This window comes from Mya arenaria, chromosome 5 (genome assembly GCF_026914265.1).
Source record: "Mya arenaria isolate MELC-2E11 chromosome 5, ASM2691426v1".
In the NCBI taxonomy this organism is placed as follows: domain Eukaryota; kingdom Metazoa; phylum Mollusca; class Bivalvia; order Myida; family Myidae; genus Mya; species Mya arenaria.
In genome coordinates this window covers 20,941,869-20,969,724 of record NC_069126.1, presented here as the reverse complement: position 1 = coordinate 20,969,724, position 27,856 = coordinate 20,941,869, and the positions used below count along the sequence as shown (strand labels likewise).

The following is a 27,856-nucleotide window of genomic DNA, read 5'->3' as shown; positions in this document are numbered from 1 at the left end:
TTTTGAATAGAGATAGCTTAATTCTGAGAGAGAGAGGAGTGCTTATTTTTATTTGTCTATAGATAAATATACAGTAATGTTCAACTTTAATTAAATATATGCAACATTTTTTTTTTCATTTACCAACAACATTTCTTTGGCATGGAATCAAATTCAAGACAAGTTAGTTAAATATATTAAAAAATAGAAATATAAAATGAAAAAGAAGTACATTTGCAAATCCTCGCTAAGAATGACTTCCATATGAGGAATGTAAACATATTTCAATAATTATATTTAAACAGTTTCTGATTAAACAAATTTTGACTATGTACATATATTGTATATGCATGGCAAGTCAGAGATCTCTTTTAATTCTTGGACAAATGAGTTTAAGTGCTTGGGGTTGAAATGTATAAAAATGTGTAGGTAGTTCGGAATTCAAAAACTCATGTAAATTATACAGGTTGTGTTACTTTGTTTGTGTTTGACCTTCATAATTTATTTGCGCTTACTTATTCTTGTTAGGTTTGAAAAACAGTAAAACAAGTCTTCTCTGCATTTGTGTTTTTTAAAACATTAATTAACCCTTAAGCTGCTGATGGCGATTTAAAAGGCTTTGCAAACAGCTTGGAACCAGACCAGACGCCGAGTAACTCGGCGTCTGGTCAGGTTCCAAGCTGTTTGCCACTCAGTCAATATATCCCCAAAGTTTTAAGTAAATTGAAAGAAATTTAGAATAAACCAGACGAAAATTTTGAGCAGACGACAATTTACCCAGCATGCAAAGGGTTAATTAAACATTGGCCTTGTAACTGACATACATTTTACGGTAAGGACATTTTCTCTGGCAGAAATAAAGATTTTCTTAATTATGTATTACAATTATATAATAAGTCAGGAACTCATTGATGTATATTAACAAAGACAATATCTATATTTGTAGCATTTAAGTCACTGAGCTTCATCTTGAATATATATATACACTAAACAAAATTCCTAACCGGCCTGCTAAGTAATCTTCTAATATTCCTTTCCCTGTGAAATAAGCCTAATTACAAATTAGTTTCACAAAAAGACCATTACATCGTACACATGCTGTGAAAACTTGGTTCACATATTTCGCGTTGTCAAAAAGATATAGTGTCTCAAATGACAACACCCTCAATCATAAAAGTCACAAAATCTAACATAGCGTGTAAAGGAAAAAAAGAAAAATACCACCCTTAGTCACTATAAAATGGTATTACATCATATGTGAGACTGAAACACAGTCATCAATGGCTTAATTAGTTCAAATGAATGGTCAACTTTAACATTACCATCTTTGTGAAACAAAACCTGAGTCAAAAGATTGCTAAAAATACAAAAACAATGAAAATTTTGATTCCCTATGGAATTTGCATTGTTATTTCTTTTCCTTGTGACTTTTGGATTTAGGAGTAACCGCATATGAACTGTGTTTTCTCTGCCATTTATGCTTCGATTTAGCTGAATTTTTCAAAGAATATTGCCACGAGAGGGCGGATATCAAATACTGAACTGAATATTGATTATACTTAATGCACTTTTCAAGAAGGTTACTTTACTTAGTGGCCGGTTAGGAATTTTGTTTAGTGTATATATATATATAAATTGAATCTTATCTCTTAATCAATTCAAAGAAGAAGTTCTTTCAGTTTCATACTCATATCTAGATGTTATTTTTCATCCAAGAAATATTGTTCTTCTTCATACCCACCCCTATTTATTCAGACATTTCATTTATTCAACAAAAAACTCTGTCAGTCCAACTCAAAAGAACTTCAAATGTTATGGTTGAATAATCCTGTCAATGTTTTCAAGAGTTTAAGTTGCCATTGGATTCAATGGTCCATAAATAGTCGCAAGGTCAGGATGAATGCTTTTCAGGTTTGATCGATTGTAAACGCAAATGCAAACATCTAAAAGTTTGCCCTCTCGACCACTGGATGGCTGGCTGTGGCATTAAATATTGACCATACTCAGATCATTTCAAAAGAATGATTTCAAAACTAGCAGGTCCACTTTGTGTGAGAAATCATGTGGGAGCATTGATTGATGTTTGCCGAAGAAAATGATATGTGTAATTAGTTTATCACCACCTTAAGCGTTTACAAGATATGCGTATTAAGACATGCCAAAATATAGATAACCCACTCCAGAAAATGGGCAACTCATTTGACACCTCTGATTATGTATTTATCAAATGATGTATAGTATTCCTCCATGAAATAAATTGCTTTAAAACGTCTTCAGTAGAATGCTGACTGGGGATGGGTATTGTGAGAAAAAAAGTATCGTGATATGATATTCCATAAGTGTATCTAGCGCTCAATATTCCCAAAGTGTATCTCGATATTCTCAAAGCGTATCTCGATATCCCAAAGCATATTGTGAGACACATCGCAATTTAAATTTCTAAAATTCCCAAAGCATATTGTGATACACATCGCAATTTAAATTTCTAAAATTCCCAAAGCATATTGTGAGACACATCGCAATTTAAATTTCTAAAATTCCCAAAGCTTATTGTGAGACACATCGCAATTTAAATTTCTAAAATTCCCAAAGCATATTGTGAGACACATCGCAATTTAAATTTCTAAAATTCCCAAAGCATATTGTGAGACACATCGCAATTTAAATTTCTAAAATTCCCAAAGCTTATTGTGAGACACAACGCAATTTAAATTTCTAAAATTCCCAAAGCATATTGTGATACACATCGCAATTTAAATTTCTAAAATTCCCAAAGCATATTGTGATATTTATCGGGATATATTGTTAAATACTGAACATTTAGATTATTAATTACTAAAAATCTATTAAAAGTGTGTTTTTTTACTTTCTGTAAAAGTAGATAAACTGAAATATTTCAAACAATCATAACATTGATTTATACAAGTGCAAGTGACAGTTGCCTCAAATTTGGACATGCAGTCAGGCCCGGGCCAGTTGAGCTATCGAAAAGGATCAAATTGAGCGATTGGGATCTCTTGTCATGATTTATTAAAAACAGTTCTTCTAGAACAAGGTGATGGATAAAGTGAACAAATAATGATGTTTGTGTATTAATTGTTACAATTATTTATTTTAATATTTCTTCAATGCCATAATAATATAGCTTGATTCAATATGCTTGGCGTATAAGAATAAAATTCAAGTATTTTGTTTCAAAGTTTAAGGCAAATTAAATGTGTTTTACCATCAATATTTACATTTATGCTCCGATGGACCATTATATAATAGCCTCTATCATAGAAAACTGTACCTAAAATTTTGGTCAACAATTTCACAGATAAGCGTTTTCAATTTCGGGAATAAGCCAAAAATGAATAGAGATTTGTTTGAATTAAATTTACATTAAAACATAGATATTACAGCTAATGGTTTATTGGTAGCGGTACGCATTGCACCAGTATTATTTCACAATATATCGGTTTATCAATATTACCATACATCACTAATTCTTTTGAAGAAATGCAAAACTAGCTTGACTAGATTCTTCATCACAGTTTTAAATATTCTTTAAACTCCTCTATTTCACAAAGGATAGTTTCTTACTTCAGTAGTCTGAGGGCTTTGGTGTGTACATTTGAAACAGTTTGGTATAACTCTGGAACCATTCAGGTATTCAGATAAAACTCATTTGGAACCCAAGTTAAAGTGACACTCTTAACTGATATTTAAAATCAAAACATACACATGTATAGCAAACACCAATTTTGACTGATACGCCTTAAACTTCTTACTAAATAATTCATTTATCGAAAATATTAATAACAAGATTGTTACCATGTATTTAATATCAGAAAGAGCAAAAAAATAAATAATAATTGCTGAATGCTAAAAGATTTACTGTCGTCGGAGGTAGAAATACCGTGTTTTATACTCATTTCTTTTAAATTCAACTCAGTATCCTTCATGAGAACCATTGTTTATTGACATGTATTCATCCTTTTTTGGAATATTAAAACAATTTTATTAATTGTAGTAAATTTTAGTTGGGAGTAAGAGTGCATCTTTAATAGTAGCAGTAGGCATAACTTCCATAAGTGTAACAAGCAACATAACTTCTGCCATGGACCTATAAACAATGGATTGGCAACTCTCATCTGTGTTAATGCGATAATCTCAAACTCACGCGTGCGGTGGGATTTCATTCCGAGATCTTACCGTGTGGTCATTTTCGAGATGTCAGACATCGGCCGAATATATACATGTAGGAAAACATTATTTAAAATTGACTCAAATGCGCGGTACTTTCATTTGAGTTGATAATATTCCAATTGAATCTGATTGAAATCACAGTTATTAATTATAATTAAATCTATATCGAACAAGGCATTATAAGCAGAGTTGCCGGAAATAACCGAAGATCGTCGTTAATCACATATCGGAGATTCGGCAGAATTTTCCGATATTTGCCGAGCGCGCGCTAAGGATTGTGGGTAAATTATTATTTCTTATCGTTTCACCGATATGGGGCAGTTGCCAATCCATGGTTTATATGTCCGTACTTCTGCTAAAACATTATTTCTGTTTTATTCCCCTTGTTCCAGTAAATCTGTTCTCTACAATTACAATGATGTGAATTAGTTCTAATGCTTAATACATTTTTAAATCATATATTAAAATTATAAATATAAATTCTGAATTATTTTCAAACATTTGAAAGAATTAAAATAGGAATAATAATAACAGAGCTTTTACAGTCATGTGAAGTACCCATGAGTGGGGGAGTTGAATGAACTACTCAACATTTTTTTTTCATATTGAATTCAAACTTGGACATTAATCTTCTAAATGAATTTGAGAAGCTGTATTTTAAGAAATGCACTTATTATAAATGATTCAACCTTTTGCATCTGTTAACATTGAATAAGCAATTAATTTATTTGTTTGTGTTTATCGCCTTTTAAAATCTTTTTAAAGAAATTGATTGCCCTGTTGATTTTTTCACAAAAGAATTGATTTGTTTGCCATAACAATACTTCTTTCAGCAGAAAGGAGAGTATTCATATTTCTAAAAAGAAAGAAAAAGTCCAGATATCAGTAAAATTAAATAATAGGTAGGTGTATTACACCTTCTGAATATTGTGTAAATAGAAGATTTGAAAATTAAAGTGGATGAAATAGAATGACAGAAGTAAGGTATTGGGAAATGGATTAAAATTGAATGTTATGTGTGTTTAATACAAATGGATTACAGACAGTAGTTGGCCTAGACTTGTATCGCAGACGCCTACAGGGGGAACATTTGTTGTGATCAGGAGGTTGTCAGGGAACTGTAAGACAAATTATGTACACTGTTATTGGACTTTTTGTGTAAAAATAAAAAAAAAAAATGAGGAAAGTACAGTTATATATGTAAGTTTTTTTTGATAAATTATTCTGTGGTATGGTTAAGTATTTTCTTTAGCACACGCAACTTTAAAAAAAAGAAAAAAGTTTTTAATAAGTATTTTTTTTCTGGTTTAGGTTAGCATTCATTTGTACATGTATTTATAATTATGTCCTTTTAATATTGTGTATCTTTGAGGAAATAGTATTTGTAAGTTTTGAAGCCATTATAAGCTCAACATACAGGTATTTAAAATTTTGAAACACAGAAGAACAATACATGAGACAGTTTTTTCCCCAAATATTCATAACGGAGAAAAAAAGGAGGTATCTATGTGGATAAATGTATGAGGGCTGTTCATAATTTTCCTAAAGTTCGTGGACAGATTTATGTTTTTAAATATTAATTAGTTATGTTATTTTCAAAGAGTCACCTATTTAAGATCATTTAAGAAACAGATTGTAGATATGACAGTAATGTGTTCAAGTAAATGTTGCCGACTGCCGGCAAACCTGGGAGGAAAAGTTAAAGCCCGGTGTGGGGCTTATACCCATGACTGCTGGAACACTAGCATGGCACTCAAACCAACTGAGCTAACCGGGTGGCTGGTTCTAACCCACACACACTACAGCACTTTGAAAAAGAAAAAGTTTTGTGTTTTTAAATACTTATAACGATTTTTAGTTTGCATGTTAAAAATTCATATAAAACATAACTCTCAAAACTGAATGACTGTTGAAACAATTTCTTCAAAATTTGGATGTATTTATAAACATTAATAATGTACTGGGGTATGGTAATTAGAAACTCAAAGGTGAATATTGCAACATTAAAAATGTTTAAATCAATGTAATATGAACATCGAGCAAAAATTCTTGTTATGAAATGTTTTGCAGTTTATTCTCAGCATTATAACTCAATACACCTGATCAGTTTTACATTTGAAAGGAATGTGCATATAAATTTGTTCACGAAATAAAGAAAATAAATTTCATCCAATTTTACATTGACAGTTTTCATGAGCAACAACATCTTTTTACATAAAAAGACATGAGATAAGACATGAGATAAATAAAAAAAATCCACATTCATGTAGGAGTTCTTAATTCCACTCACCTTATCATTCTAGTTTCATGGAAAAAACCCACACAATACGATAAGGCAGAGCAAAAATATGGGCAGATTACAGATTTTTTATACATCATAAAGCTGCATTTTTTAGCTCGACCATTCGAAGAATAGGAGGGCTATACTACTCGCCCCAGCGTCGGCGTCCAGGTAAAGTTTTAGGGCAAGTTGGGATTTTCACTTATAAGTCCAATACCATACATTCAATTGACTTAATACTTCACGCAGTTGTTCAGGGCCATCACATGATGAGGTTAGATAACTCCATATTATTCTTTACACAGATTATGGCCCCTGATTGACTATGGAACTTAGGTTAAAGTTTTAGGGCAAGTTGGAATATTTATAAATAACTTCTATATCCTTTGTTCAATTGACTTAATACTTCACACAGTTGTTCAGGACCTTCACACAACGAGGTTACATAACTCCATATTATCCTTAATACAAGTGATGGCCCCTGATTGACTTAGGTTAAAGTTTTAGGCAAGTAAAAGTTAAGGGCAAGTTGGGATTTTAATAAAAAAAAACTTCTATACTGTTCATTAAATGCATTTAGTAAAATTCATAATTATTTACGACCATCTTACAACAAGAAACATAACTTCTTTTTAAGCCTAAATACAAACTATGGCCCTTGATTTTTTTATTTTAATTTCCTTTAAAAGGCATATTTGTATATTCTTACCCACATTTTTATAATGGGAAATCAAGTTATTTGAATGACTTGCGTCATTGTTTTGGCGGGCTGGTGGGAGAGCAGCATCAAAGTCACCTTATGTATCGAATAATTTTAGTTTGGTTTGACATAAAGAGACCAAACTTGGTATTATTACATCCTTATTGCATTCTAAGTCAAAGCGGCGTAGTCGAGCGCGCTGTCTTACGACGGCTCTTGTTACTTCATGTAATAAGGTATCAAAGTGCTCTGTGTTCAAAGAGATTGTAAATGTTAACTGCATACAGAAAGGTTGTGGTGTGTACGCTTATTTGACTCGCACTCGGTCCTTGCCCATTCGGCGAGTCCTCTGTTAAGATTGTTAGTCAATTTAGGTTTTTGGAGCAAAGTGCACAGACAGAATGAACCCTTGTTAGAGCTACCTTGGTTCTTAAACATAGGCCAGTGTATAACACTGTCACACGGGACCCCCATTTAACGTCCCTCCTGGAAGACAATTAGTATGTTTTTAGTGATGTGACGGGGAATTAAACCTGCGACCCCTGGATTGACAGTCAAGTGTGTAATTACCACTAGAACTGACGGATCCGCCACAAAAAAAGCTTTCAATCAATATATAAAATGACACATTGTCTATGTTATATTGTTACCATTTAGGTAATTACTGGTGGAAGCAATTTGCTCCTGTCTTCAAGATCAGCCCTCATATAATACAAACTCTAAAAGATCCTATATGTATTAATGTTTCTGTATATTTAAAAATGTATGGCATGAATTGTATCATTATTTATATATTGGAAAGTTTCTGTAAACCAGATTAATGGCAATTATAATGCAATTTTGAATTGAAGTGTTTTATATCATTTTTTTTCAGACTGTGAGATTTTCGCTCAAAGATGCGGGTTTAACCACTTCACGACTTGTTTTTTTTTCGACTGGTGCTATATAGTACAATACAGTGATTCACACATCATAAAAATGGATTATAAAATGACCTGCCAATTGAGATCAACAAGTGTTCTAGCACAGACATGGACTTTAGGAATTGTGTTTTTAAGCTGTTTATCACACATTCATGCAATAAGTAAGTATTTGAAATAGTAACGATGTGTGTATTCAATATATTTAAGGCTCCTGTTGATTGAACAACGATCTATACCCTTAACTAGAGTTTCCATGATAACATATGCCATTATAGTAAAAATAAAAATAAAAAAAGATAATAGTCAATATAAAAAGATAATAATGAATTTGGTAGTGGCAGACCAGTGCATCACTCAGTGCCATTCATGGTAAATGCAACACAATGCCACCATTGGTACCAAAGATAGGGAAAAACATATAAATTAAATAATAGCTTCAAAATTGTATACAAAGAAAGTTGAAATGACCTGATAAATGTTTAGGAAAATAGCTTGTCAGATATAAATGTAATTACCATTTCAGCCACGTCCGTGGTCTTGTTGAATGCAGTTAGTGTTCAGACCGGGTCCGTGTCTTCATTTAACTGTACTGTTACTGGTTCGGGGCCTGACCCCGCAAGTGTTGTTTGGTCGATTCGAGACACCAGCGGGAACCTGTTATCAAGCGCAAGCCTGTTTACCACACAACTATTTGGCACAGCAGACAGCACTGACGGGTCTGTGATCAGTCAGGGGACGTTTACTGTCACGCAGAGTCATCTAGGGCAGCGCCTCTTCTGCACAGTCACTGACCAGGGGTCTAGTTCTACCACTAGCATTTATACAGTGATCACCGCAACAAATCAAGGTTTATCCTTTTACTCAGCCTTTTTAATTATGATCATATGCAACAACAAAACCCAAGATAATTATTGCATATTATATATTATGTTTGTCAATTTTGTGCTTAAAGATATGAAAATGGAATATGACATACAATATAGTTATGACATAAACAATCTTTCATGTCTACTACTTATATATAATGATTGTTTAATTTTCTTCTTTCACCTCAGATGTTTGTTGTTCATTCTCTGCTAAATATTTTTTATTGTTTAATGAAAATGAAATTCATTATTTTTAACAGTGACACAAGGTTTGTTTTGATTCTGTTTTGTCCCAAGATTTTTAGCATGGCAGGGCCTTTCTTATACGCTTGTACAATGATACAACATCTTGTTTCATGTAAAAAAACACTAGAAATATCAATTTTCAAAATGTCTTGCAAAATTTAAAGATAAGAAATCCGGATCAATAAACCTCGTTTTAGGAGACTCTCGCATGTGTCTTTTTGGGATCCCTGAGTGCTATCAAGCAATCGGTTAAGTTTGCGAAGTTCAGTATGAGCAGTAATGTATAGAGTCATAAATGAACCATGCTCGTCACAAGGAAATTTTTGGCTACAATACAGTAAGTGATAAAAAATAAAAATAACAAGATGTTGGTAAGAAAGGCCCTCATGTTTTTAACACACCTTTCTTTTATGACTTGACCCCAAACCAGAATGACCTTATCCCCGAGATGCCAGTGATTTCTACCTCCACGAGGGCTGTTCGTAAATTTTGTAGACAGGACAAAATTCAACCTACCATTTATTTATGTAAACAATTTTCATTCAATATACTGTTTAAAGTATTTCATGTCCCAAAGCATTTTCAAAGTGTTCCATGTTCCTCATACTTAGATTCCTTAGCAACGCTGAATCGAATATGATATGTTTTAGGTACACAATCTCTTTATTCAATGGTCTGAAAAGGTGACTTGTTAAAATGTTTAACATTACATATCGATTTTACAAAATACAAAGCCTGTCCGCAAACTTTATGAATGGTCCTCGTATACACATTTTCACAGCTACTGTTTTAGCTGGTCCCTCCGGAATCTTTCCATTTCCAGATAGTTCCAATCATAATTATATTGTGCTAATATACCCTGGTGAAATTATATACAGTGTAACAGGAGGTTTCTATTACCTACATTTAGCTGTTGATAAAGCTTTGACTTTGAAGGGTCGCCTTCTTGAAATGTATCACAGTCAAGTATGGCCCCATTTAAATATTGTTTACAAGAATTTAAATCTTCCCGCTCATAGCTGAGCTTAATAATTGTCCATATTTCCCTATTATGTGAGACACTTTATCTCCTGACTTGCAATAATAAAGCCTTAATTAGTGTCCTGGTCGTAATTGGTGTCATTGTGATAAAAAAGAAGAAAAAAAGATTCAGTCTCAAGATACTGAAATGAATCTTGGTACACATGTTGCCTGGAACAATATTAACTTGGTAATCAAGGCCCATAACTCTGGCTTTGAAGCTGCACTCTCACAGATTGAACGTTTTGAAAACTTTTATTATTTTTTGTCTTGAAAAGTGCCATTTACGCAAAAATCAGCTCATTCCAAGACAAAAGTTGTCAAAACGGTTAATCTGTGAGAGTGCAGCTTTAATAATAGTTTGACTGAAAAAAGCAACAATAGATGAGTTTTGTTTTTTGCCTCGGTGAGTCCCATTTCTCTGAGAAAGCTAGTATTTTCCTTAGATTCATCAACTGAGGAATTATTGAAAGCAAGGGTTGTGCCAGTATCATTATGCTTCACTCATTCTTGCTGTATAAGAATAGCATGACTGTTTTGCGAGATGTGTTAAACCTCCTTCCAAGCCATTTTTAGCTTGATTTTTATTTGAAGAATAAGGAGGCTATACAACTCCTGTCTGCATTGGGGTCTGCCTCATCATGGGCGTCCGGTTAAAGTTTCAGGGCAAGATGGCATTTTCACATATTAATCCAATACCCTTCCTTTAATTTACTAAATACATCATGCAGTTTTGCAAGGCTATCACACAATAAGGTTACATAGCTCCATATTATCATAAATACAAATTATGGCCCCTGATTGACTTAACTTAAAGGAAGTTTAAGTTTTTGGGCACATTGTGTCCCATTCAAGTTTCAGGGCAAGTTTGGATTTTCACTAATTACTTTTATTTTTTTCATTTAATTGACTTAATACTTCACTCAGAACTGTTGTTTACGGCCATCACACAAGTAGGTTACATAACTACATCTTAGCTTGATGGACTTATAAAGTTTGGTTTAAGTTTTTGGGAGTTTATAGAGGCCTTATGTTTTGGCCCTGAGAGTCATTGTCAAGGTCAAGGTCAAAATTACTAAAAATAGAAAAATTGTGAGTACTGAATAACTTTAGTTTGGGTTGACATATTGTGACCGAAATTGGTATCTAGGAAGAGTTAATGGAAATGTTTCGTGGGATTGTGTTTGGGGCCCCTAGGGTCAAGGCCACTGTTACTAAAAGTAGATACCCTGTTGGTACTGAATAACAAACTTGGTATGTAGGAAGAGTTTATGGAGGACTTCCATGGGATTGCATTTGGGGCTCTTAGAGTCAAGATCATGGTCATTGTTACAAAAAAAAATAAAAAATGAACCTCACAATAAAGGCTGAAGCTCTTCTGTCAATCATTGAAAACCTGGTTTTGTCGCAATGCAGCATAACTTGTTTACTTTTCAATTTGACTTTTTTTATTGCTTTTGACAGGAACATATAACATCATTATTGTATTCATTTGTTAGACAAAGTGGCGTATAGTCAAGTGCGCTTACTTATGACAGCTCTTGTTAATATACGTAATAATGCACCTGTGCTTCCCTGGTTTTAAATGGTTCTATTAATATTATAAGTGCTAAAATAAATCTGAAATTCCTAGTTTGACAGGCATGATGTTTTTTTAGTAAAAATAATGAAAAATCTGAGCAATATTTCTACTTGTTACCTATATGAGATAACATAACGCATGTCAATTATATTATAAATGTCACAAATTCCTATCAAAGGATTCTTTCTTTACAAATAATTTTGGAAACAAAAAACATGACTTTCAAAAGCATTAGTATAATATAACTGTGATGTAACAAAAATGGATTGATAAACATTATTGTGGAAAAACAATATGAGCCAAATATCATGTGATTATTTATTGCTTCCATTTAAGCAAATCTTGGGCAGACCTGCAGTGCAGCAATATCGTGTTCCCCAGCAAACTCCCGGTGCAGCAACAATATCTGCGTGTGTTCAACTGGCTACACAGTGAATGGAAACACATGCAATCAGAGTATGTACCAATCAATGTTACAGGTAGTAAGGTCCATACATTTTAAGTAAACTCAATTGTTAAGATAGTTTGAAGCCAATTAAAGTGAAACTCTGTTTTCATGGCAACGAGGACGATCACTTGATGGGGCACTGATGCCAGGGACAAAATTCACAAATGTCTGTGTCTGGGTTTGAAAACCTGTTCTACATTCTTGAATATAGATTTTGCCTTTATAGTTTTAATGAAGATAATTTGAAACATTTAAGAATTCACTTTTCTGAGCCTGAGTTGCAATCTGAAGCAGAATGTTTGTGAATGCAAGCCCACAGGCCCCAATTTCTTGAAACTTTTTAAATCCCTTATAACAGGATTAAGCGAAGCTCACACTATTTTTGTTTTTCATAAATTTGCATAACATTAACTTTTTTAAGAGTTTTTATACTTTTGATAGGAATTATCTTTAGGCCAAAAAAAATAATTGTTTGTTTAGGGTAACCTTCCCAAAATTTTTAGGTAGGGTAGGAAGGGATTTTTTTTTTTTTTTTTTTCAAAATCTGTCGTAAGTTCAGAGTGTTTCCTTGCACAAGGCAGTCTTTCCTGCATTACTGTCATTGCCTGACTTTGTTTTATCATATAAACAATAATTCTGATCGTCCAATTCACATTTATCCGCCCTTCGTAACTCTCTATTCGCTAACAGGTATTTTTTTGCTCAGAAACGGAAAAAAATAGTTAGGGTCGGCACATTTTTATAGGTAGGGTCGGGTTACCCGAAACAGACATATATTTTTTTAGGCCTTATGATTATCACAATAAATCATTTTTCATTCAACCAAATTCGATTTAAGTACATATTTCCGCTTATTGAAATAATTAAGCTACTTAAGCCTGTTAAGCTTAAGAAGTTTAGAAAAATTGGGCCCAGGACTTCTTGGGTTAAATGCTTTACCACTTGACCACTCTCTTGGAAAGTTGGAGAGCGTACTTTGTAGAATACATAACTTACTGAATGAAAACCTGATGCCTTTCGCAACTTAAAAGAAGCTATAGGCAAAGTTTCACTGTCTAGCAGGAAGAGCTGTTATATGTATATATGCTGCCTTTAACCTATAATGTAGACTGTTTTATTTGGCACATTTTACATTTTTTGTAATAATCTCAAAATAGGAATTAAATCAAATATAGGGAAATATATATAGTACATGACTGTTACCTCTGATTGCAAGTGATAAAAGAATAGAAACTTACATAGATATATTGACCAACTATTCCCTTTGTTATTTCCAGTCCAGCTTGGTGACAGCTGTGCGAGTTCCAGCTGTCCGGTCGCAAACTCCATCTGCAACTCCCAGTCTATCTGTGCCTGCAACACCAATTACTACGCCAGCTCAGGAAGCTGTATCCTTAGTAAGGTTTTAATCTCGGGATTCATCACTAATGGAAGTCTGAGACTCCAAATTTTGGGTCTTGACTCCTACAGCTTGACAGTCTACCAGACTTCTACTTTGTGAAAAGGAAGACAATAACAATAAATGCTCTCTGAATTATTCTTGTAAATTTCTTTAGGTGTAAATAAATGATATGATGCTTATTTCCAGTTTCATGCTTAAAAAAAATAGGGAAGGTCATGAGGTTCAATTTTTTTTTTGCAAACTTTTTCTTGAGATTTTTCTGCTACAACTAACAATCAATTAAATGCTAAAGATTCTCTCTACAGTATTAGCATCACTGGTATTGTTAAAAGCCAATAGCTTCCAAAAGAAAAAAAAATCAAACAAATGATACAGTGTTCTCAATCAGAACAAGCTGTTGGCCAAATTGGATGATTCAAATGACAATTGAGCTGGTTCAAATGAGGAAAAATGAATGAATTTGAGTAGAATAAGAAGTAGCTGGTTGGTTACTTTACCTCCACCCGAAACTTAATGAGACATATGATACGAGATAAAACATATTTTTCAATGCAATCAAAGGTTTAGGGTCGTTGTGAAACTGGAAACAAACATATGTTTTTATGCTGAAGTCTTAATTAAATATTAAAACTTGATTTAATAAGGGTTCTTTTATGAAATAAATAGCATATCATTTTTTATCCCAAGTACCAATATTGTTCAGCTTGGAAAGAGGAAGAACAGAGTTAGAAAATAAAATTTGTTTAGCTTCAAAATGATTTAAAAGAAGTTCTGTCATGTCGCTTGTTTAAAATGGATAAGCATTGGCATGGTGATGGGAGTGCTTTTGTTAAAACTCCAGATGTAACCGATCATTGGAAAAATAATACTATTTTGATACATTATCATTTTTTAATCATCTTTGTTTTTGTTAAAGCCTGTATTTCTTATTCATTTGTTATTGTTGTTTTTTTTGCAGAAAAACAACTCGGTAGTAGCTGTCCTGTTGGCAATAGCCAGGCATGTGCACCAAGCGACTCCCAGTGCAGTAGCTTCCAGCCTTACGTGTGCGAGTGTCAGAACGGCTACGTACAGTCAGGATCCACTTGTGTCCTGAGTCAAGGTAAGAGATAGTCAATATTTTATATGTTGTTTGGAATGTCTGTACTTTGTTAATTGTTTCATGTTCTCTGTAGACTATTAGAAGTTATTTCAGAAAGATTTGATTAATTCACAGAAATACTTGTTTACATTTTGATTTTTTTTAAGTATCATATGGTGTCCATTTTAATGTGTGCCCTTCAGAATTATAAAAGCCTGCAGTATTTTGAAAATGCTTTAAAAATGATAATAATAATAATAATTATAATATTAGAAATTGATAATTCTTGTTTTTATGTTGCTGTATTTTTTGTTTTGTTTTATTCTCATGGTTTTGTAATTCATTATTTTATGTTAAATATAAGAACGTGTTAAATCCAGATGAGCTCCAACCTAAAAAAGTTGAAAAGTTCTTACTTTTTTTTTTTAAATAATTATCGTATCCTCAGTCTGCACTAACTTGATTTGTAAAAAGATTAGTTTAAATGTTACAAGTATGCAGGTCTAAAATTTACATCAGAAATGTTAAAGCTCTTTCAAGGTGTGACACTTTGTCTTAACTTTTCCATCAACTTTATGAGACTGGAGCTAATCTGAATTATCTCCCCTTTTTGTTGTATCTGTTTTTATTTTGTATCCCATTTCCTTAATGTTTACCCTTATTTCACTTGCTTTATGCTGTAGTTTTAAGAAGTTTGATTTCGTTTGTTACCTTAGAAATACAATTTAGTGCATTTTTATAGTCTAATCGTTTGACAGCTTGCAAAGTTAGTCTTTGTAGTTCCAGATTTAGATTGGCAAAAGTTAAAATTGAGGCTAGTGCTTCACTGTTAGTTTGCCCATAGTGTTGAGAATGTGGAATGTGCTTGTATGGGCTTGTATGGGCTTGTCCTTGTAATCCAGCTACTGGTCAATCTGTGTGACATCATTACTGTATACTGGTACTTTGAACATTTTGTTTTGGCTCTTTCAGCCCATTATATAGGCAAATCAACTCTTCAAGTATTCTCAAGCATACTGAAAATACTATTTCATTTTTCTCACATATTTGAGGAGTTATTATCTAGTAAAAACTAAATGGAACCGAGCCACTATCTTGAATAACATTCTACTTTTTTAATCCAGAACAAGTAAACACCGTTATATTGAGGAACTCATATCAATCTATTGAGACACATTATATATTATTTGTTTTGTACATTGTACATCTATTTATATTTTTGTTTTGAATTAAATAAATATGGCTATACGAAAAAATTAGGAATTTCAGGTGGGCTTTCCATTTATGTCATAATTTGAAAAATACGTTGGGCATTGAAACTTGATTACGGTAACAAGCAAAGAAGGTTTAACCACACTGAATAATTATACACAATCAGTATAAAATAAAAGGGATAACTTTTTCTGGGCATTGATAAGGTAACAGTTTTTAACGTCCTTAAACACTGTTGTTGGTGTGAAATTTGTTTGACCCAAACTTGTGTTTCAGTGAGTCTTGGCCAAGCGTGTGTGAATCCAGTCCGTCAATGCTATATTGTACATTCGAACTGTAATGGCTTTGTCTGTGTGTGTGACTATCAATACGAACAGTCGAACAACATCTGTATTCTTTCACCCGGTAACGTACATCGACCTCTATAAGCTGTGTGGGGTTGAGTTTGTAGCATACTGTGGCATGGAATTATGATTTCATGCACATTGCTTATTGAGTATACCTTCTATTGTGTTTGTCTTGCACTGTTGCTTTTTGTGCTCAATTATTGATTGTCTTCTAATAGCTTACCTTTCAGTTTGTTTGTCATTACTGATAGCAGTGTTTGTGTGATTGCTACATTCTGTTTATTTTGTGATTTTAAGTTTTGTCGTTAAAAACTATCTTCAGATCTGTTCTGTTTTGTTCATTTTGACAATGAGCTTTCTTGCGTGCACCTTGTCTTGGTTGCTTTATGTGTTGCTTTCATATATATCCGGGTCACTCTCTGGTTCACCCTCGGGCTCACTCTCCGGGTCTTCCTCATGCTAAATGATCATTTACTTTTTGCATGCTCATGCAAAAAAAGTTAATATTTTAGCGTTGTCTCAGCTTTTTTGTTTGTATTTTGTGTATGCCCTCCTTGAAACATATTGTTGATGTTGGCTGCTTTCTCTTGTTCTGTTCAGTGTTATGTCAGTTTTTTTTCTTAATTTAAATCTTGTTTCTTTTAACAACTTTGTGTATGCTTGATATAATACATATAATAGCCAGCAATTAACTTTAAATATGTCAAAAATTGTTATCATAAAATTCTTGCAAATATGAACAGAATTAAATTATTTTCATATTTTTTCAAATAGGATGGATGATTTTTTTAAAATTCATTGTACATTCATTTTGGTAAAATTTTAAACATGAATTAAATTGATAATGCTTTATATGCATTTACCAAATTGGCTGTGCCAGGCGGGACCATACCAAATTGGCTGTGCCAGGCCCGACTTTACCAAATTGGCTGTGCCAGGCCCGACTTTACCAAATTGACTGTGCCAGGCCCGACTTTACTAAATTGGCTGTGCCAGGTCTGACTTACCATATTGGCTGTGCCAGGCCCAACTTTACCAAATTGGCTGTGCCAGGCCCAACTTTACCAAATTGGCTGTCCTAGGCCCAACTTTACCAAATTGGCTGTGCCAGGCCCAACTTTTCCAAATTGGCTGTGCCAGGCCCAACTTTACCAAATGGGCTGTGCCAGGCACGACTTTACCATATTGGCTGTGCCAGGCCTGACTTTACCAAATTGGCTGTGCTAGTCTCGACTTTACCAAATTGGCTGTGCTAGGCCAGACTTTACCAAATTGGCTGTGCTAGGCCAGACTTTACCAAATTGGCTGTGCCAGGCCCGACTTTACCAAATTGGCTGTGCTAGGCTCGACTTTACCAAATTGGCTGTGCCAGGCCCGACCTTACCAAATTGGCTGTGCTAGGCCCGACCTTACCAAATTGGCTGTGCCAGGCCCGACCTTACCAAATTGGCTGTGCTAGGCCCGACTTTACCAAATTGGCTGTGCAAAGCCTGACTTTATTTTATTGGCTGTCCCAGGCCCGACCAAGTTTAAAACTTGATCAATGCACATCAACAAACACTAACCTATACATCAAATGGCTTAAATAAAAAATGTTTTTCCATTGAAATTGTTGTAAATTATTTCAGGATCAATAAATACCGGTGTAAGCTATTATAAATGGACATGAAATTCAACACTGATGTCATACAGTAATAACAAGACTTTGAAATCAATATGATAAAATTAAAATAATGTATATATACAGAAAAACCTTTCAAATCTTTGTAGATCTGTGCTACAACATGATTGTTTTGCTAAGTTCACTTACACAAACAACATTAATTCTGTTATTGAAAGATTCCTAAGACAAGGTTTCACAGTATTGTTGTCCTGGATTAGTGATATAATATTTGAGGTCAATAATCTGAAATACTTCTACTGATTAAAAATGTACATGGGGTAATTACATACACGCAAATAATTGCCAAAATTTTGTGTAGGCTGAGGTCTTAAGATCCCTAAGCCTGCACTAGATTTGTACCATTGCTTAGTTGCAAAATGTTATTACGCTTTTAAGAATCACAAAATAACCCAGAAATTTTAAGTCTTATGATACGAAAACTTACAGATGAAGACAAGATATTTTCAGAAAGATACTAGTAATGCTCCTATTGCCTGGAAACTTGAACTGATTATGGAATTTTAGTCTTGAAAATACTGGCAAAAAAAGCTGAAAGCTAATTGTTTTTCAATTAGATTTTTTGTCCTTATCAAAACATACATGTAGTGTTTAGCTCATGTCTCCTTAAATGGAATCGCCAATGGTATCGAATGATGTATTTTAATTGAATTAGAAAGCTTCTTTTAAAGGGGCTGTACTCCGTTTGATAAAATTGCGAAAAAAAGAGAAAATTGTCGAAAACTGACATAAACTTGGCATCGATGTGTACAATGCATTGAAACTTACTAACTGAAGTACCACACATTTATTTAAGTTTAGCAGTTATTTCGTATTTTTCCATTAAAAAAGATTTTTGGGTATGTCTACCAGGTAGAATTAATTCCTTATGCGTGATTGGCTAGTCGGTGTTATCACGTGATATTACCGAGGTAGGTGTATAGCTTAATTATGTACCCAATAAGAGTAAGCCTTAGTAGCTCAGTGGATACGAAGCTGGACTACAATTTTGGCGACACGGGTTCAAACCCGTCTCCGACATTTTGGTACTTTTTTAACAATTATGATATCAAAGCGTAACTATTCATTCTATTAGATAATTGTCTTGAGATTTGTTACAGAAAAAAACTTTTTTGGTGCCAATCTGGTGTACAGTCCCTTTAAGAGCAACCGCAAACATTCAATTAATTCATTATTTTGTTTTTTTAAGTGAGTTATTCAGCCTTTGTGTATGGATGGTTCCTCTTATGAGACATTTCAGGCCATCACTATATATATAAAGTAATTATTTATATTGTCTTTACTGAACATTTAAATTGGCTAATGTCCATTCAATGATTTGGTTATGCAAAAATAATCAAAACTTTTACATAGTTACTTTTAATAATACTAGTATACAAAAATGTCCAAAACTTTGGAAATTGCAAACTTCAAGTTAACATCATCTTCTGATATGATCTGTACAATTTTATAAATAACTTTCAAATTGATTGCTTATGAATAGATCTTTTCAAACCTTCTGTCAGAACGTGGTGATAAATTGATAGCCTTATTATATGAATATAAATGTATATATTGTGTGAAATTGATTTGGAAGATAACTATGTCATGTTTGCATTTGGATCTTTTACTTATGAATTAAAATTCCTTTAGCACAAATTGACCTGTGAAAGCTAAAACGGTCTATATGCTTCATTTTTCTGATCTCATTTAGAACCCTCTCGCTGTCAATAATACACTATGTCATGTAAGTTAAAAATCATAGATCTCATCTAGAAATGATTTTTTACATGTCCAGTTTTATATATTTGCATTTAATTAGAGCATGGGTTACATATTAAGCCCTCAAATTATTACAAGCAACTTGGTTTGGTTGTCAAATCTTGTTGAGATATAACTTTATTTATATGAACAATTCAAATTAACTCAAGAAACTTGTTATTGCCTACGTACTTACCAAACATTAGTAAGAAGTTAATTTCAGTCAACACTGATTCCAAATTCTTATTTAAATATATTGTGTGTGCTATAAGTAGAAAATCTTGTTTGGATTTGAAGTATTATATTTAAAGTTAAGGAGACAACATTGATTTGGCATTCATAAGCACAGTTTTAAGGGCATATTTCAAGACTTATAATTAATAACAAATTAATCCTTAAGCGCCACTAATTCATAGTATGCATTGTATGTTTTATAACAACCTATAAACTTAGTTTTATGATAATAATTTCTTCGTACTTTAATTTTCCACTTAAATTCATGCCAAAAAAATCATGATATATTGTGTCTTAAGTTTATTTACAATAAGCATTACAACATTTCGTTTTGCAGAAATGCCTAAAATAATGATGAGATGGCATGACTTATTTGAGGACCTATCAAGGTCAAGCACTTTATAACTATTATGCAGGCTATAGTGAACAGTACTTTAGAAGGCTAACAAGCGTTAAAGTCTTACATTCAAAAGTATCTGGTTTATTAGGTATCATTATGTCACCTAATGACGAGTATATGGCTACATGATTTGCAGTACAAGTGTGAATGTTATTCTTTAAAGGGTTGAATTGTATGATACGTTGTACTTTCCAGCGGGTCTCGGTGAATCCTGCACCAATCCCAGCCGCACGTGCAGCGTGAGTGACTCCACATGCACCTTTGGCACATGCCAATGCTCAAATGGCTTTGTCAGTAGTGGCAGCACGTGTATCACAAGCACGGGTAAGTCCGTGTGTTGTCAGCTTTGCTTTCTGTTGTTGCTTTTTGTTGTGGTTTCAAACCAGCTTTGTTGCATTTGCTAATCACTTGATAATGATGTTACCTTTTACACCGTTCTAATCTGGTTTAGTGATGTTAGCTCTGTTTGTTGGTCATGTTAAATGTTAACATTATCAAAAAGTTCACTCCTATTGATTTGCCTTTGTCTTGGCTTCTTGAGCTTGTATTTCTTGATGCCTTTTTGCCTCTGCAATTCTTTTCTGTTACAAATTGTTTTACTCTTTGATTTTTTATTGGATTGTTGTATACTTCTTCTTTATGTTGTAATATAAATGACACTTGAACTATTTATGCTTAGAATCCTTTATTTCCCACTGAAGTAGAAATATTCACTTTACAGCATTTCTCGGAGAATCATGCACGGGCCCAACTCGGGCTTGTGTCACTGGCTTTACAGCTTGTGGGGCGTTTGGTGTTTGTGAATGTCAGGCCAACTATATCCAGTCTGGGACCCAATGTGTCGATGCTAATGGTTTGACCTTTTAACAGTGACTGTTGTAGAATATTCTGTTATTACACATTCCTTTAAAACTGGCTACTGTATAACTGAAATGATAAATTGTCCTTCATGACCAAACCAAACATATTAAGTTAGTAAACACAAGAATTACGATGTTTCAATATTCTGTCAATATTTAAGGAATGTTCTTAAGCTCAACAAAGATGTTTGCATCCTCTTCATATTATGTTCACAAACTATTTTAGATAACATAAATAAAAAAGAACAAACAAATTACACCCTCTGTCACTGTGTATATCCAAACTCCGGAACTTTCAGCTGCACTCGGAGGGGAATGCATTAATCCCACACGTACATGCGTGGTTGCCGACTCCAGCTGTGACCCGTTATCTAGTTACACGTGTCAATGTTCCAGTGGGTTTGTTCAGACAAGGGACGCGTGTATTGTCGACTACGGTACTTTGTGGCTCCCATATATGTTCACTTTTCGAAATTGACATGATGGTTCTTGTCATAATGATCACTTTTTCATATGTATTTTGTTGTTTTGAATCAAGATCACTTACCATTTAGGATTTGAGCACTCCCCTCCATATATGAGTGAAATCATTATCAACTTGTATTTCCCTACCAGAGTTTTCCACTAATATGTCATAAGGCCGTTCTTTTTGCGATTGCAATGTTGCTATGATGCTATGTTCATGTTGACCTGTTTGTTCCAATTTCTAATGGTTCCTCTGTTTAATTGATTTGTTGTCGCTTTGGTGTTTTCAATTAACATTACATTTTGGAGTTCTTTCAATGTTGTGTCCTAGTGTATAAAAGATTATTATACAAGATGTTCTTAAAAAAATATGAATTTCTCAATTATATCCAGTAACTTTCTTTGTAGTTTCATATTCACTGTAGGAATTTCCTAACACGCTGCTTGTTATCATTTTTGAGGATTGTTTTATGTTGTTGTGACTATGGCAGCTTATATCGGGGAGTCGTGCAGTAACCCAGTCCGCTCCTGTCTAACAAGCAGCACGGTCTGCGGCACCTCAGGGACGTGTGAATGCAACTCGGGGTACATTCAGTCCTCATCCTCGTGCATACCAGATAGTGGTTAGCATCTTTGCCCTATTGTTTGCTTCTTTCGAGTAATAATGTATGGCTTTTATTTTTGGTTTTTCTTGAAATTGCTACCAAGCTGAAGAGAGAGAATTTCAAAATGGGTGATCGAGATTGTCAGATTGTCGCCTTGTGTTTTTTGTCTAGACTGGTCATCAATATTTCAATCATGTTAATGTTGCATCAGTAATAATGATCAGATAATCTAGACTGGTTGGTGAGATGTTTGATAATGATTTTACTACTAGACCGCAGGGCTATTCACCAAGGAAATGACCATATGCATGGTCAGATATTAATTAAATTTCATTGATTAAATTTTTGCAATGTATGTGAACTTTCAGCTGGCCTGGGAGACTCTTGTTCAAACCCTTCTCGCTCATGCACTGTGTTGAACACGGTATGTGATCCATTTTCTGGGTACACATGCCAGTGCACGGGAAATTACGTGCAGTTTGGAAACCAGTGTATTGCCAACTATGGTAAGATCGAAAAAACCTGTCCCACATACCATTAACAGTGTATTTGTACTAGCAGATTACCTTTTGACGTGTTAACTGTTTGTCTATCACTTGAACAGCATGACAGTTCAGTTGTTAAATATTGACCAATCGATCTTCCTTGTTTATTTGACTGACATTAGTTCTTACATTAAATTCACTTTAGTTTTATCACTAACATACTTATCGCTATTAGTTTAACAATAATTTGGTTGTTTTGGGGTTCAGTTTCTGTTTTTAATCTTCGATGTTTAGGCTTGCATGTTATTACAGCTTACATTGGTGAAAACTGTGGCAGCCCGCCTCGAACTTGTTTTACCCAGTACACAACGTGCGGCCCAACAGGGTTCTGTGTTTGTGACAAGGATTACATCGAATACAGCTCTCAATGTTTCTATACCCTCGGTTAGATCTAGTTTTTAGTTCCAATTTCTGTTACTGTCTCTTGTTAAATCTTGCAATTTATTTTGATATGGTTAAAATTAGTCAAATAACTAGTGGCATTCTTTTGTCATATAGTATTAATGTCAATAACTAATGACAGAACTTCAGCCCTCTTTTTCTCTGTAATAAACATCAACATTTTTGTCATGAAATGGTAGATTCATGTAAAGTTTTGATTTTGTATCATCAGTTAGCAATAAATGTTTCAACAAAAAACGTTTTTAAATAACAAATGTAGTACCTGTATATAGTCAGAATGCATAGTCAGAATGCATTTAATCATATCTATAACACATAGGATTATGGCTAATATTTTCAGCTGCTCTAGGAGAGTCATGTACAAACCCCAATCGTGCATGCTCAGTAGCAAATTCTGCATGTGATTCCTCAAGTTTCACATGCCAGTGCACAACTGGCTATTTGCAAAATGGCACATCATGTGTCTTTGGCAGTGGTAAGGGATGTTGTGTAGCAGAGACCACTAAATATAGCCCTGCTGTCATGTAGCTGTACCTGCTCTTGTAGCTTCAATCTAGGCACCTTTCATTGTTTTGCCACATTGGGTGGGGGAAAGGGGAAGTGTTGATGGGGGGGGAACACTCACTGGCACAAAAAGAGATATTTCATTGATGGACATTTTTGGTGTCTACATCCCTAGGAGAGAGGTTTGGAATGCCTGTATCAAATACCATAGGATTTGAAAACACATCTAAGTCTACATGTATTTTCTGGGTTTGAATGTTTGGTGTCTTAATCCTGACCATGACACAGGCAGGTCTTCAAAGCATCAAAAATAATAGAATGGAAAATTCATCCTGGAGCAGGAAGTGGTCAGAGATGTTCAAGGCATTAACAATTGTAGGGTTGAAAATTCAGTGAAGTTTCCTAGGTGGCAAAATATTGACAAGTGCATTATAGTCCATTAACAGCTCTTAAAAGTATTAAATTTTATTTTTTAAATAACACCTGAACAAAATATTAAATGAATGGTTCTTGAGTTACTTATGATTGTGAAATCTGGGGTAATAGTACTGATATAGAGTTATTGGAAAGCACCTAGTGAGAAAGTACACTCTGCATACTGATATGAATTAAGTTACTAAAAATACTCTGGCCATTAAAAAAAAATAAGGGTTAAAAAAGCTATCTTTGGAAATTGTTCGAGAATACCTATGCAATGTGGGTATCCATGTAATATTCTGTAAAGAATAAAGGAGTTCGGTAAATGTTTTTAATGAAGGTGGTAGAGATGTTGCAAGAATTTGAACATACCGTAGATATTGAAATATTTTAATAGCTAGCATTGTTCTGTTTTTTTCTTGAGTCTGAGAATCATATACATTTCTATAGTTTATATTATTATGATCCGTTTACTGATTTATACATGTAAACTGCACAGTTTGAGAGTGAATTCCCCCTTTTAATGCATTTAAAATTCTTACCTTGGATTGAAATAACAGTCACAATTAACTATTTAAATCTCAGTGTTATGTATAGTCAATTTCACGGCGCTTTGTAAATAAAACATTTAAACAATTCAATTCAAAAACTTTGAAAGGAATTAAAGAATAAGAAAATGGTGTTGTCATCATTCTAAAGTGTCAGAAATTTATCATTTTGATTAAGACTTACTAGGTTAAATTAGTTTAATAGGCTGATTGCATATGTTATCAATGTCGTCTAACTATCGTCAATGTCGTCTAACCATTTAGAATATTATACTCTATTTTAGAATTAGTTGAAAATACGTTTTTAAATTCATGTCTGTAAATTATTCTAAACACTGACTCTTAATCCCACCAACCAGCTACGATTGGTCAGTCCTGCATAAACCCTTCAAGAACCTGTTCAACAACAAACACCATCTGTGGCCAGGGGTCGGGCGTTTGCGTCTGTTCATCTAACTACTTTCAGTCTGGATCTACTTGCTATCTTAGCAATGGTTAGAATATGTTTTGTAATGCATGTATGTATTGTCTTAGAGTAGGTTTAAATATTCATATAAAAATACTCTTCTTTTGTGCAATCTCTTTTTGATTATTTACTAAATTTCATCAAGTGCTAAATTTTCATTCATCTGTAGGGATTGTGGACAGCCTTTAAACATAGAGCCATGTTTTTTACAATTTTCTGCAGAAATTGTTTGAAACATATTCCAGCCACTTTAAGATTATTTTATTGTTTTCTCTCAGATGCTTTATGGATAAACTCAAACAGCAATAGCTGAAAACAGGCTAAACCTAAAGATGATTACATTTAATCAAAGTCAAGGGACTCTGTAAACCATAAACATTTTGCCATCAATAGTGGGACTAGGAGACCAATGTTCCAACCCAACTAGGACATGCTTGACAACAAATTCGCTGTGTGGCAGCAATGGTTTCTGCGAGTGCGCCTCTGGATATTTCCAGTCAGGGTCCCTCTGTTATGAAAGCTCAGGTATGATGTGTGGCCCTAACTGTCAGCACACTCTTCCCCTAGGGTGGGGCCTTCAAACCTTTTCCCATGAGCACTTCACATGTTTGAACTGAAGTTTTAAGTTTGATCTTTTTGAATAAATATACATATGTAATTTTCATTTCACATCATTAAATGATTTTAAAGGTCAGTAAAGGCATTTTAATATCTTTATATATTTGTGCTCGATGATTAAGTTGTAATGGTGTATGTCTGTCATACACAGAGTCTGATGTCCAATCTTTAAGACAAAATGCCACTCAAAGTGCATATTTGAATATATGCATATCAGTTCTGGTTTCTTTTACCATGGAATTAAATTCCAGCAATTATTGTTTCATAACAGCTTTATCTGTTGTATATTTATGATTTAAATGGATTTGTAAATTTGGCATGTTTACCATAATTTCAGTTGGTCTCAATCAGGCCTGTACAAATCCCAGTCGTACATGCTCAGTTACTAATTCTATATGCGGATCGTCTGGTCTGTGTGTGTGTGGATCGGGATACGTCCAATCCGGATCGTCATGCATCACTAGCACGGGTTAGATACCACCATTATGTATAGCTGTATTAGAAATTAATTCCTTGGTGTTGAACCATCTCAAGTAGCTAGCCCTGTTGTCACCTAACAATTTTGCACATGCATGAACTTTCCATAGTGTCAAAAGGTATGGGAAACAGTTATGTACTCTCTATAATGAATGTATTCAAAACAGTTGTCATACACTCTTCTAACATGAAAATGAACATTAACCTAGTGTGTGTCCCTGTTCTTATCCTCTTAAAAGTTCTTGATTTGATGCATTTATATAGGAGGGACAATTTCACTATATCTTTGCTCTGAACAATATAGGACATATTACTCTACATACACCAATGTATACAATCTGGACAAAATAGAACTTAGGTTCTTATTTTCTCTGTGAACAAATATGGATTCTGGATCTACATGTCTACTGTGGATCTACTCTATTTGACAGTTCTCGACATTGTTTTCTTATTCATCTTCAATGGTTGGTGTTTCTACATATAAAGTCTAAACAAAATGTACCAAAGTGTTTTTATTCCTGATGAAAAACATACTCTATAAACTTGTCGATACAGTGAAAGAGTTATATTGCATATCTATTTATTTTAAATATTTTTCTGAGTTAAATTTCGATCTTAAAAAAGTAAGTATTTCTGTCAAAATTATTTTTTATATTTATATTTATCAAAGCATATTACATTTTTTAATATTCAGAGTAAATTAAGTCTTTCTGAGAAAGGCCATATAGTATTTACCTTTGTACACAGCACTACTAAGCACTCGAAAATTAAGGCTTATGTTTAAACTTTTGATGAAAGTGTTAAGCTTAAACATTCAGCTGTTAAAGTGAAAAAAACACAAGTTTTATTTGTGTGATTAAATTGTTTTTATACACATTAATATAGGATAAAACAAGCAATGTATTCCTCTGCCCTTTGATATTATAACTGAAAAGAACATTAATACATTCGAGCTTTGCAGCTGGTGTTGGAGAGAGTTTTGCTAACCCATCTCGCACGTGTGTCATGAGCAACTCAGCCTGTGGCTCATCAGGCGTTTGTACATGTTCTACTGGATATATCACATTCAATTCAGCATGTTTCTCTTCAACTGGTTAGATTTCTTTTAAGTTAATGAACATTTGAAATTAAAGACATGGTTAGTTTTATAGCAAATTTTCTTTTGATACCTTTTGACCAAGTTTAATTTAATGTATGATTTAAGCCAATATGCACATCTAGGTTTCTTCCCTTCAAATGCATCCTAGATTTTGAAAAGAAAGATATAAAAATACTACCTACAAGTCCTTCTTGGATTAACAAAATAGTTTCTTGAATAGATAACTACACTACAGAAATAAGCATTGTGGAAAATGGAGATTTCTCATGATGTATACAAGCAATTTCAAAGAAAAGTTGATGTAAAAAGATCAAGTCTTCGACATAGATTTCATCTTGTTAACCATAATTTCAGTTGGTCTAAATGGGCAATGTGAGAATCCCAATCGTACATGTTCAGTGACTAATTCTGAATGCGGATCGTCTGGTTTCTGTGTGTGTGGATCAGGATATGTACAATCTGGATCGTCATGCATCTCTAGCAATGGTTTGAAATCACCATATGTATTCTTACTATA

At 33.7% G+C, this 27,856-nt stretch overlaps 1 protein-coding gene across 2 annotated transcripts in view; it reads left to right on the top strand.

Moving 5' to 3' along the window:
• LOC128234759 (extracellular matrix protein A-like) overlaps positions 1-27,856 on the top strand; it is a 54,550-nt gene that overhangs the window by 4,148 nt on the left and 22,546 nt on the right. The window contains exons 1-12 of one of the 2 annotated variants that reach the window (XM_052949252.1): positions 5,225-5,290; positions 8,026-8,235; positions 8,598-8,921; positions 12,125-12,244; positions 13,514-13,633; positions 14,597-14,740; positions 16,208-16,336; positions 20,529-20,657; positions 22,632-22,769; positions 25,039-25,173; positions 25,539-25,670; positions 26,101-26,232. In XM_052949252.1, coding sequence (XP_052805212.1) covers positions 8,130-8,235; positions 8,598-8,921; positions 12,125-12,244; positions 13,514-13,633; positions 14,597-14,740; positions 16,208-16,336; positions 20,529-20,657; positions 22,632-22,769; positions 25,039-25,173; positions 25,539-25,670; positions 26,101-26,232 — 1,609 coding nt within the window. In that variant the 5' untranslated portion in view covers positions 5,225-5,290; positions 8,026-8,129. Of the gene's footprint in view, positions 1-5,224; positions 5,291-8,025; positions 8,236-8,597; positions 8,922-12,124; positions 12,245-13,513; positions 13,634-14,596; positions 14,741-16,207; positions 16,337-20,528; positions 20,658-22,631; positions 22,770-25,038; positions 25,174-25,538; positions 25,671-26,100; positions 26,233-27,856 lie in introns of those variants that run through there. The other variant, XM_052949253.1, reaches the window with a different exon arrangement.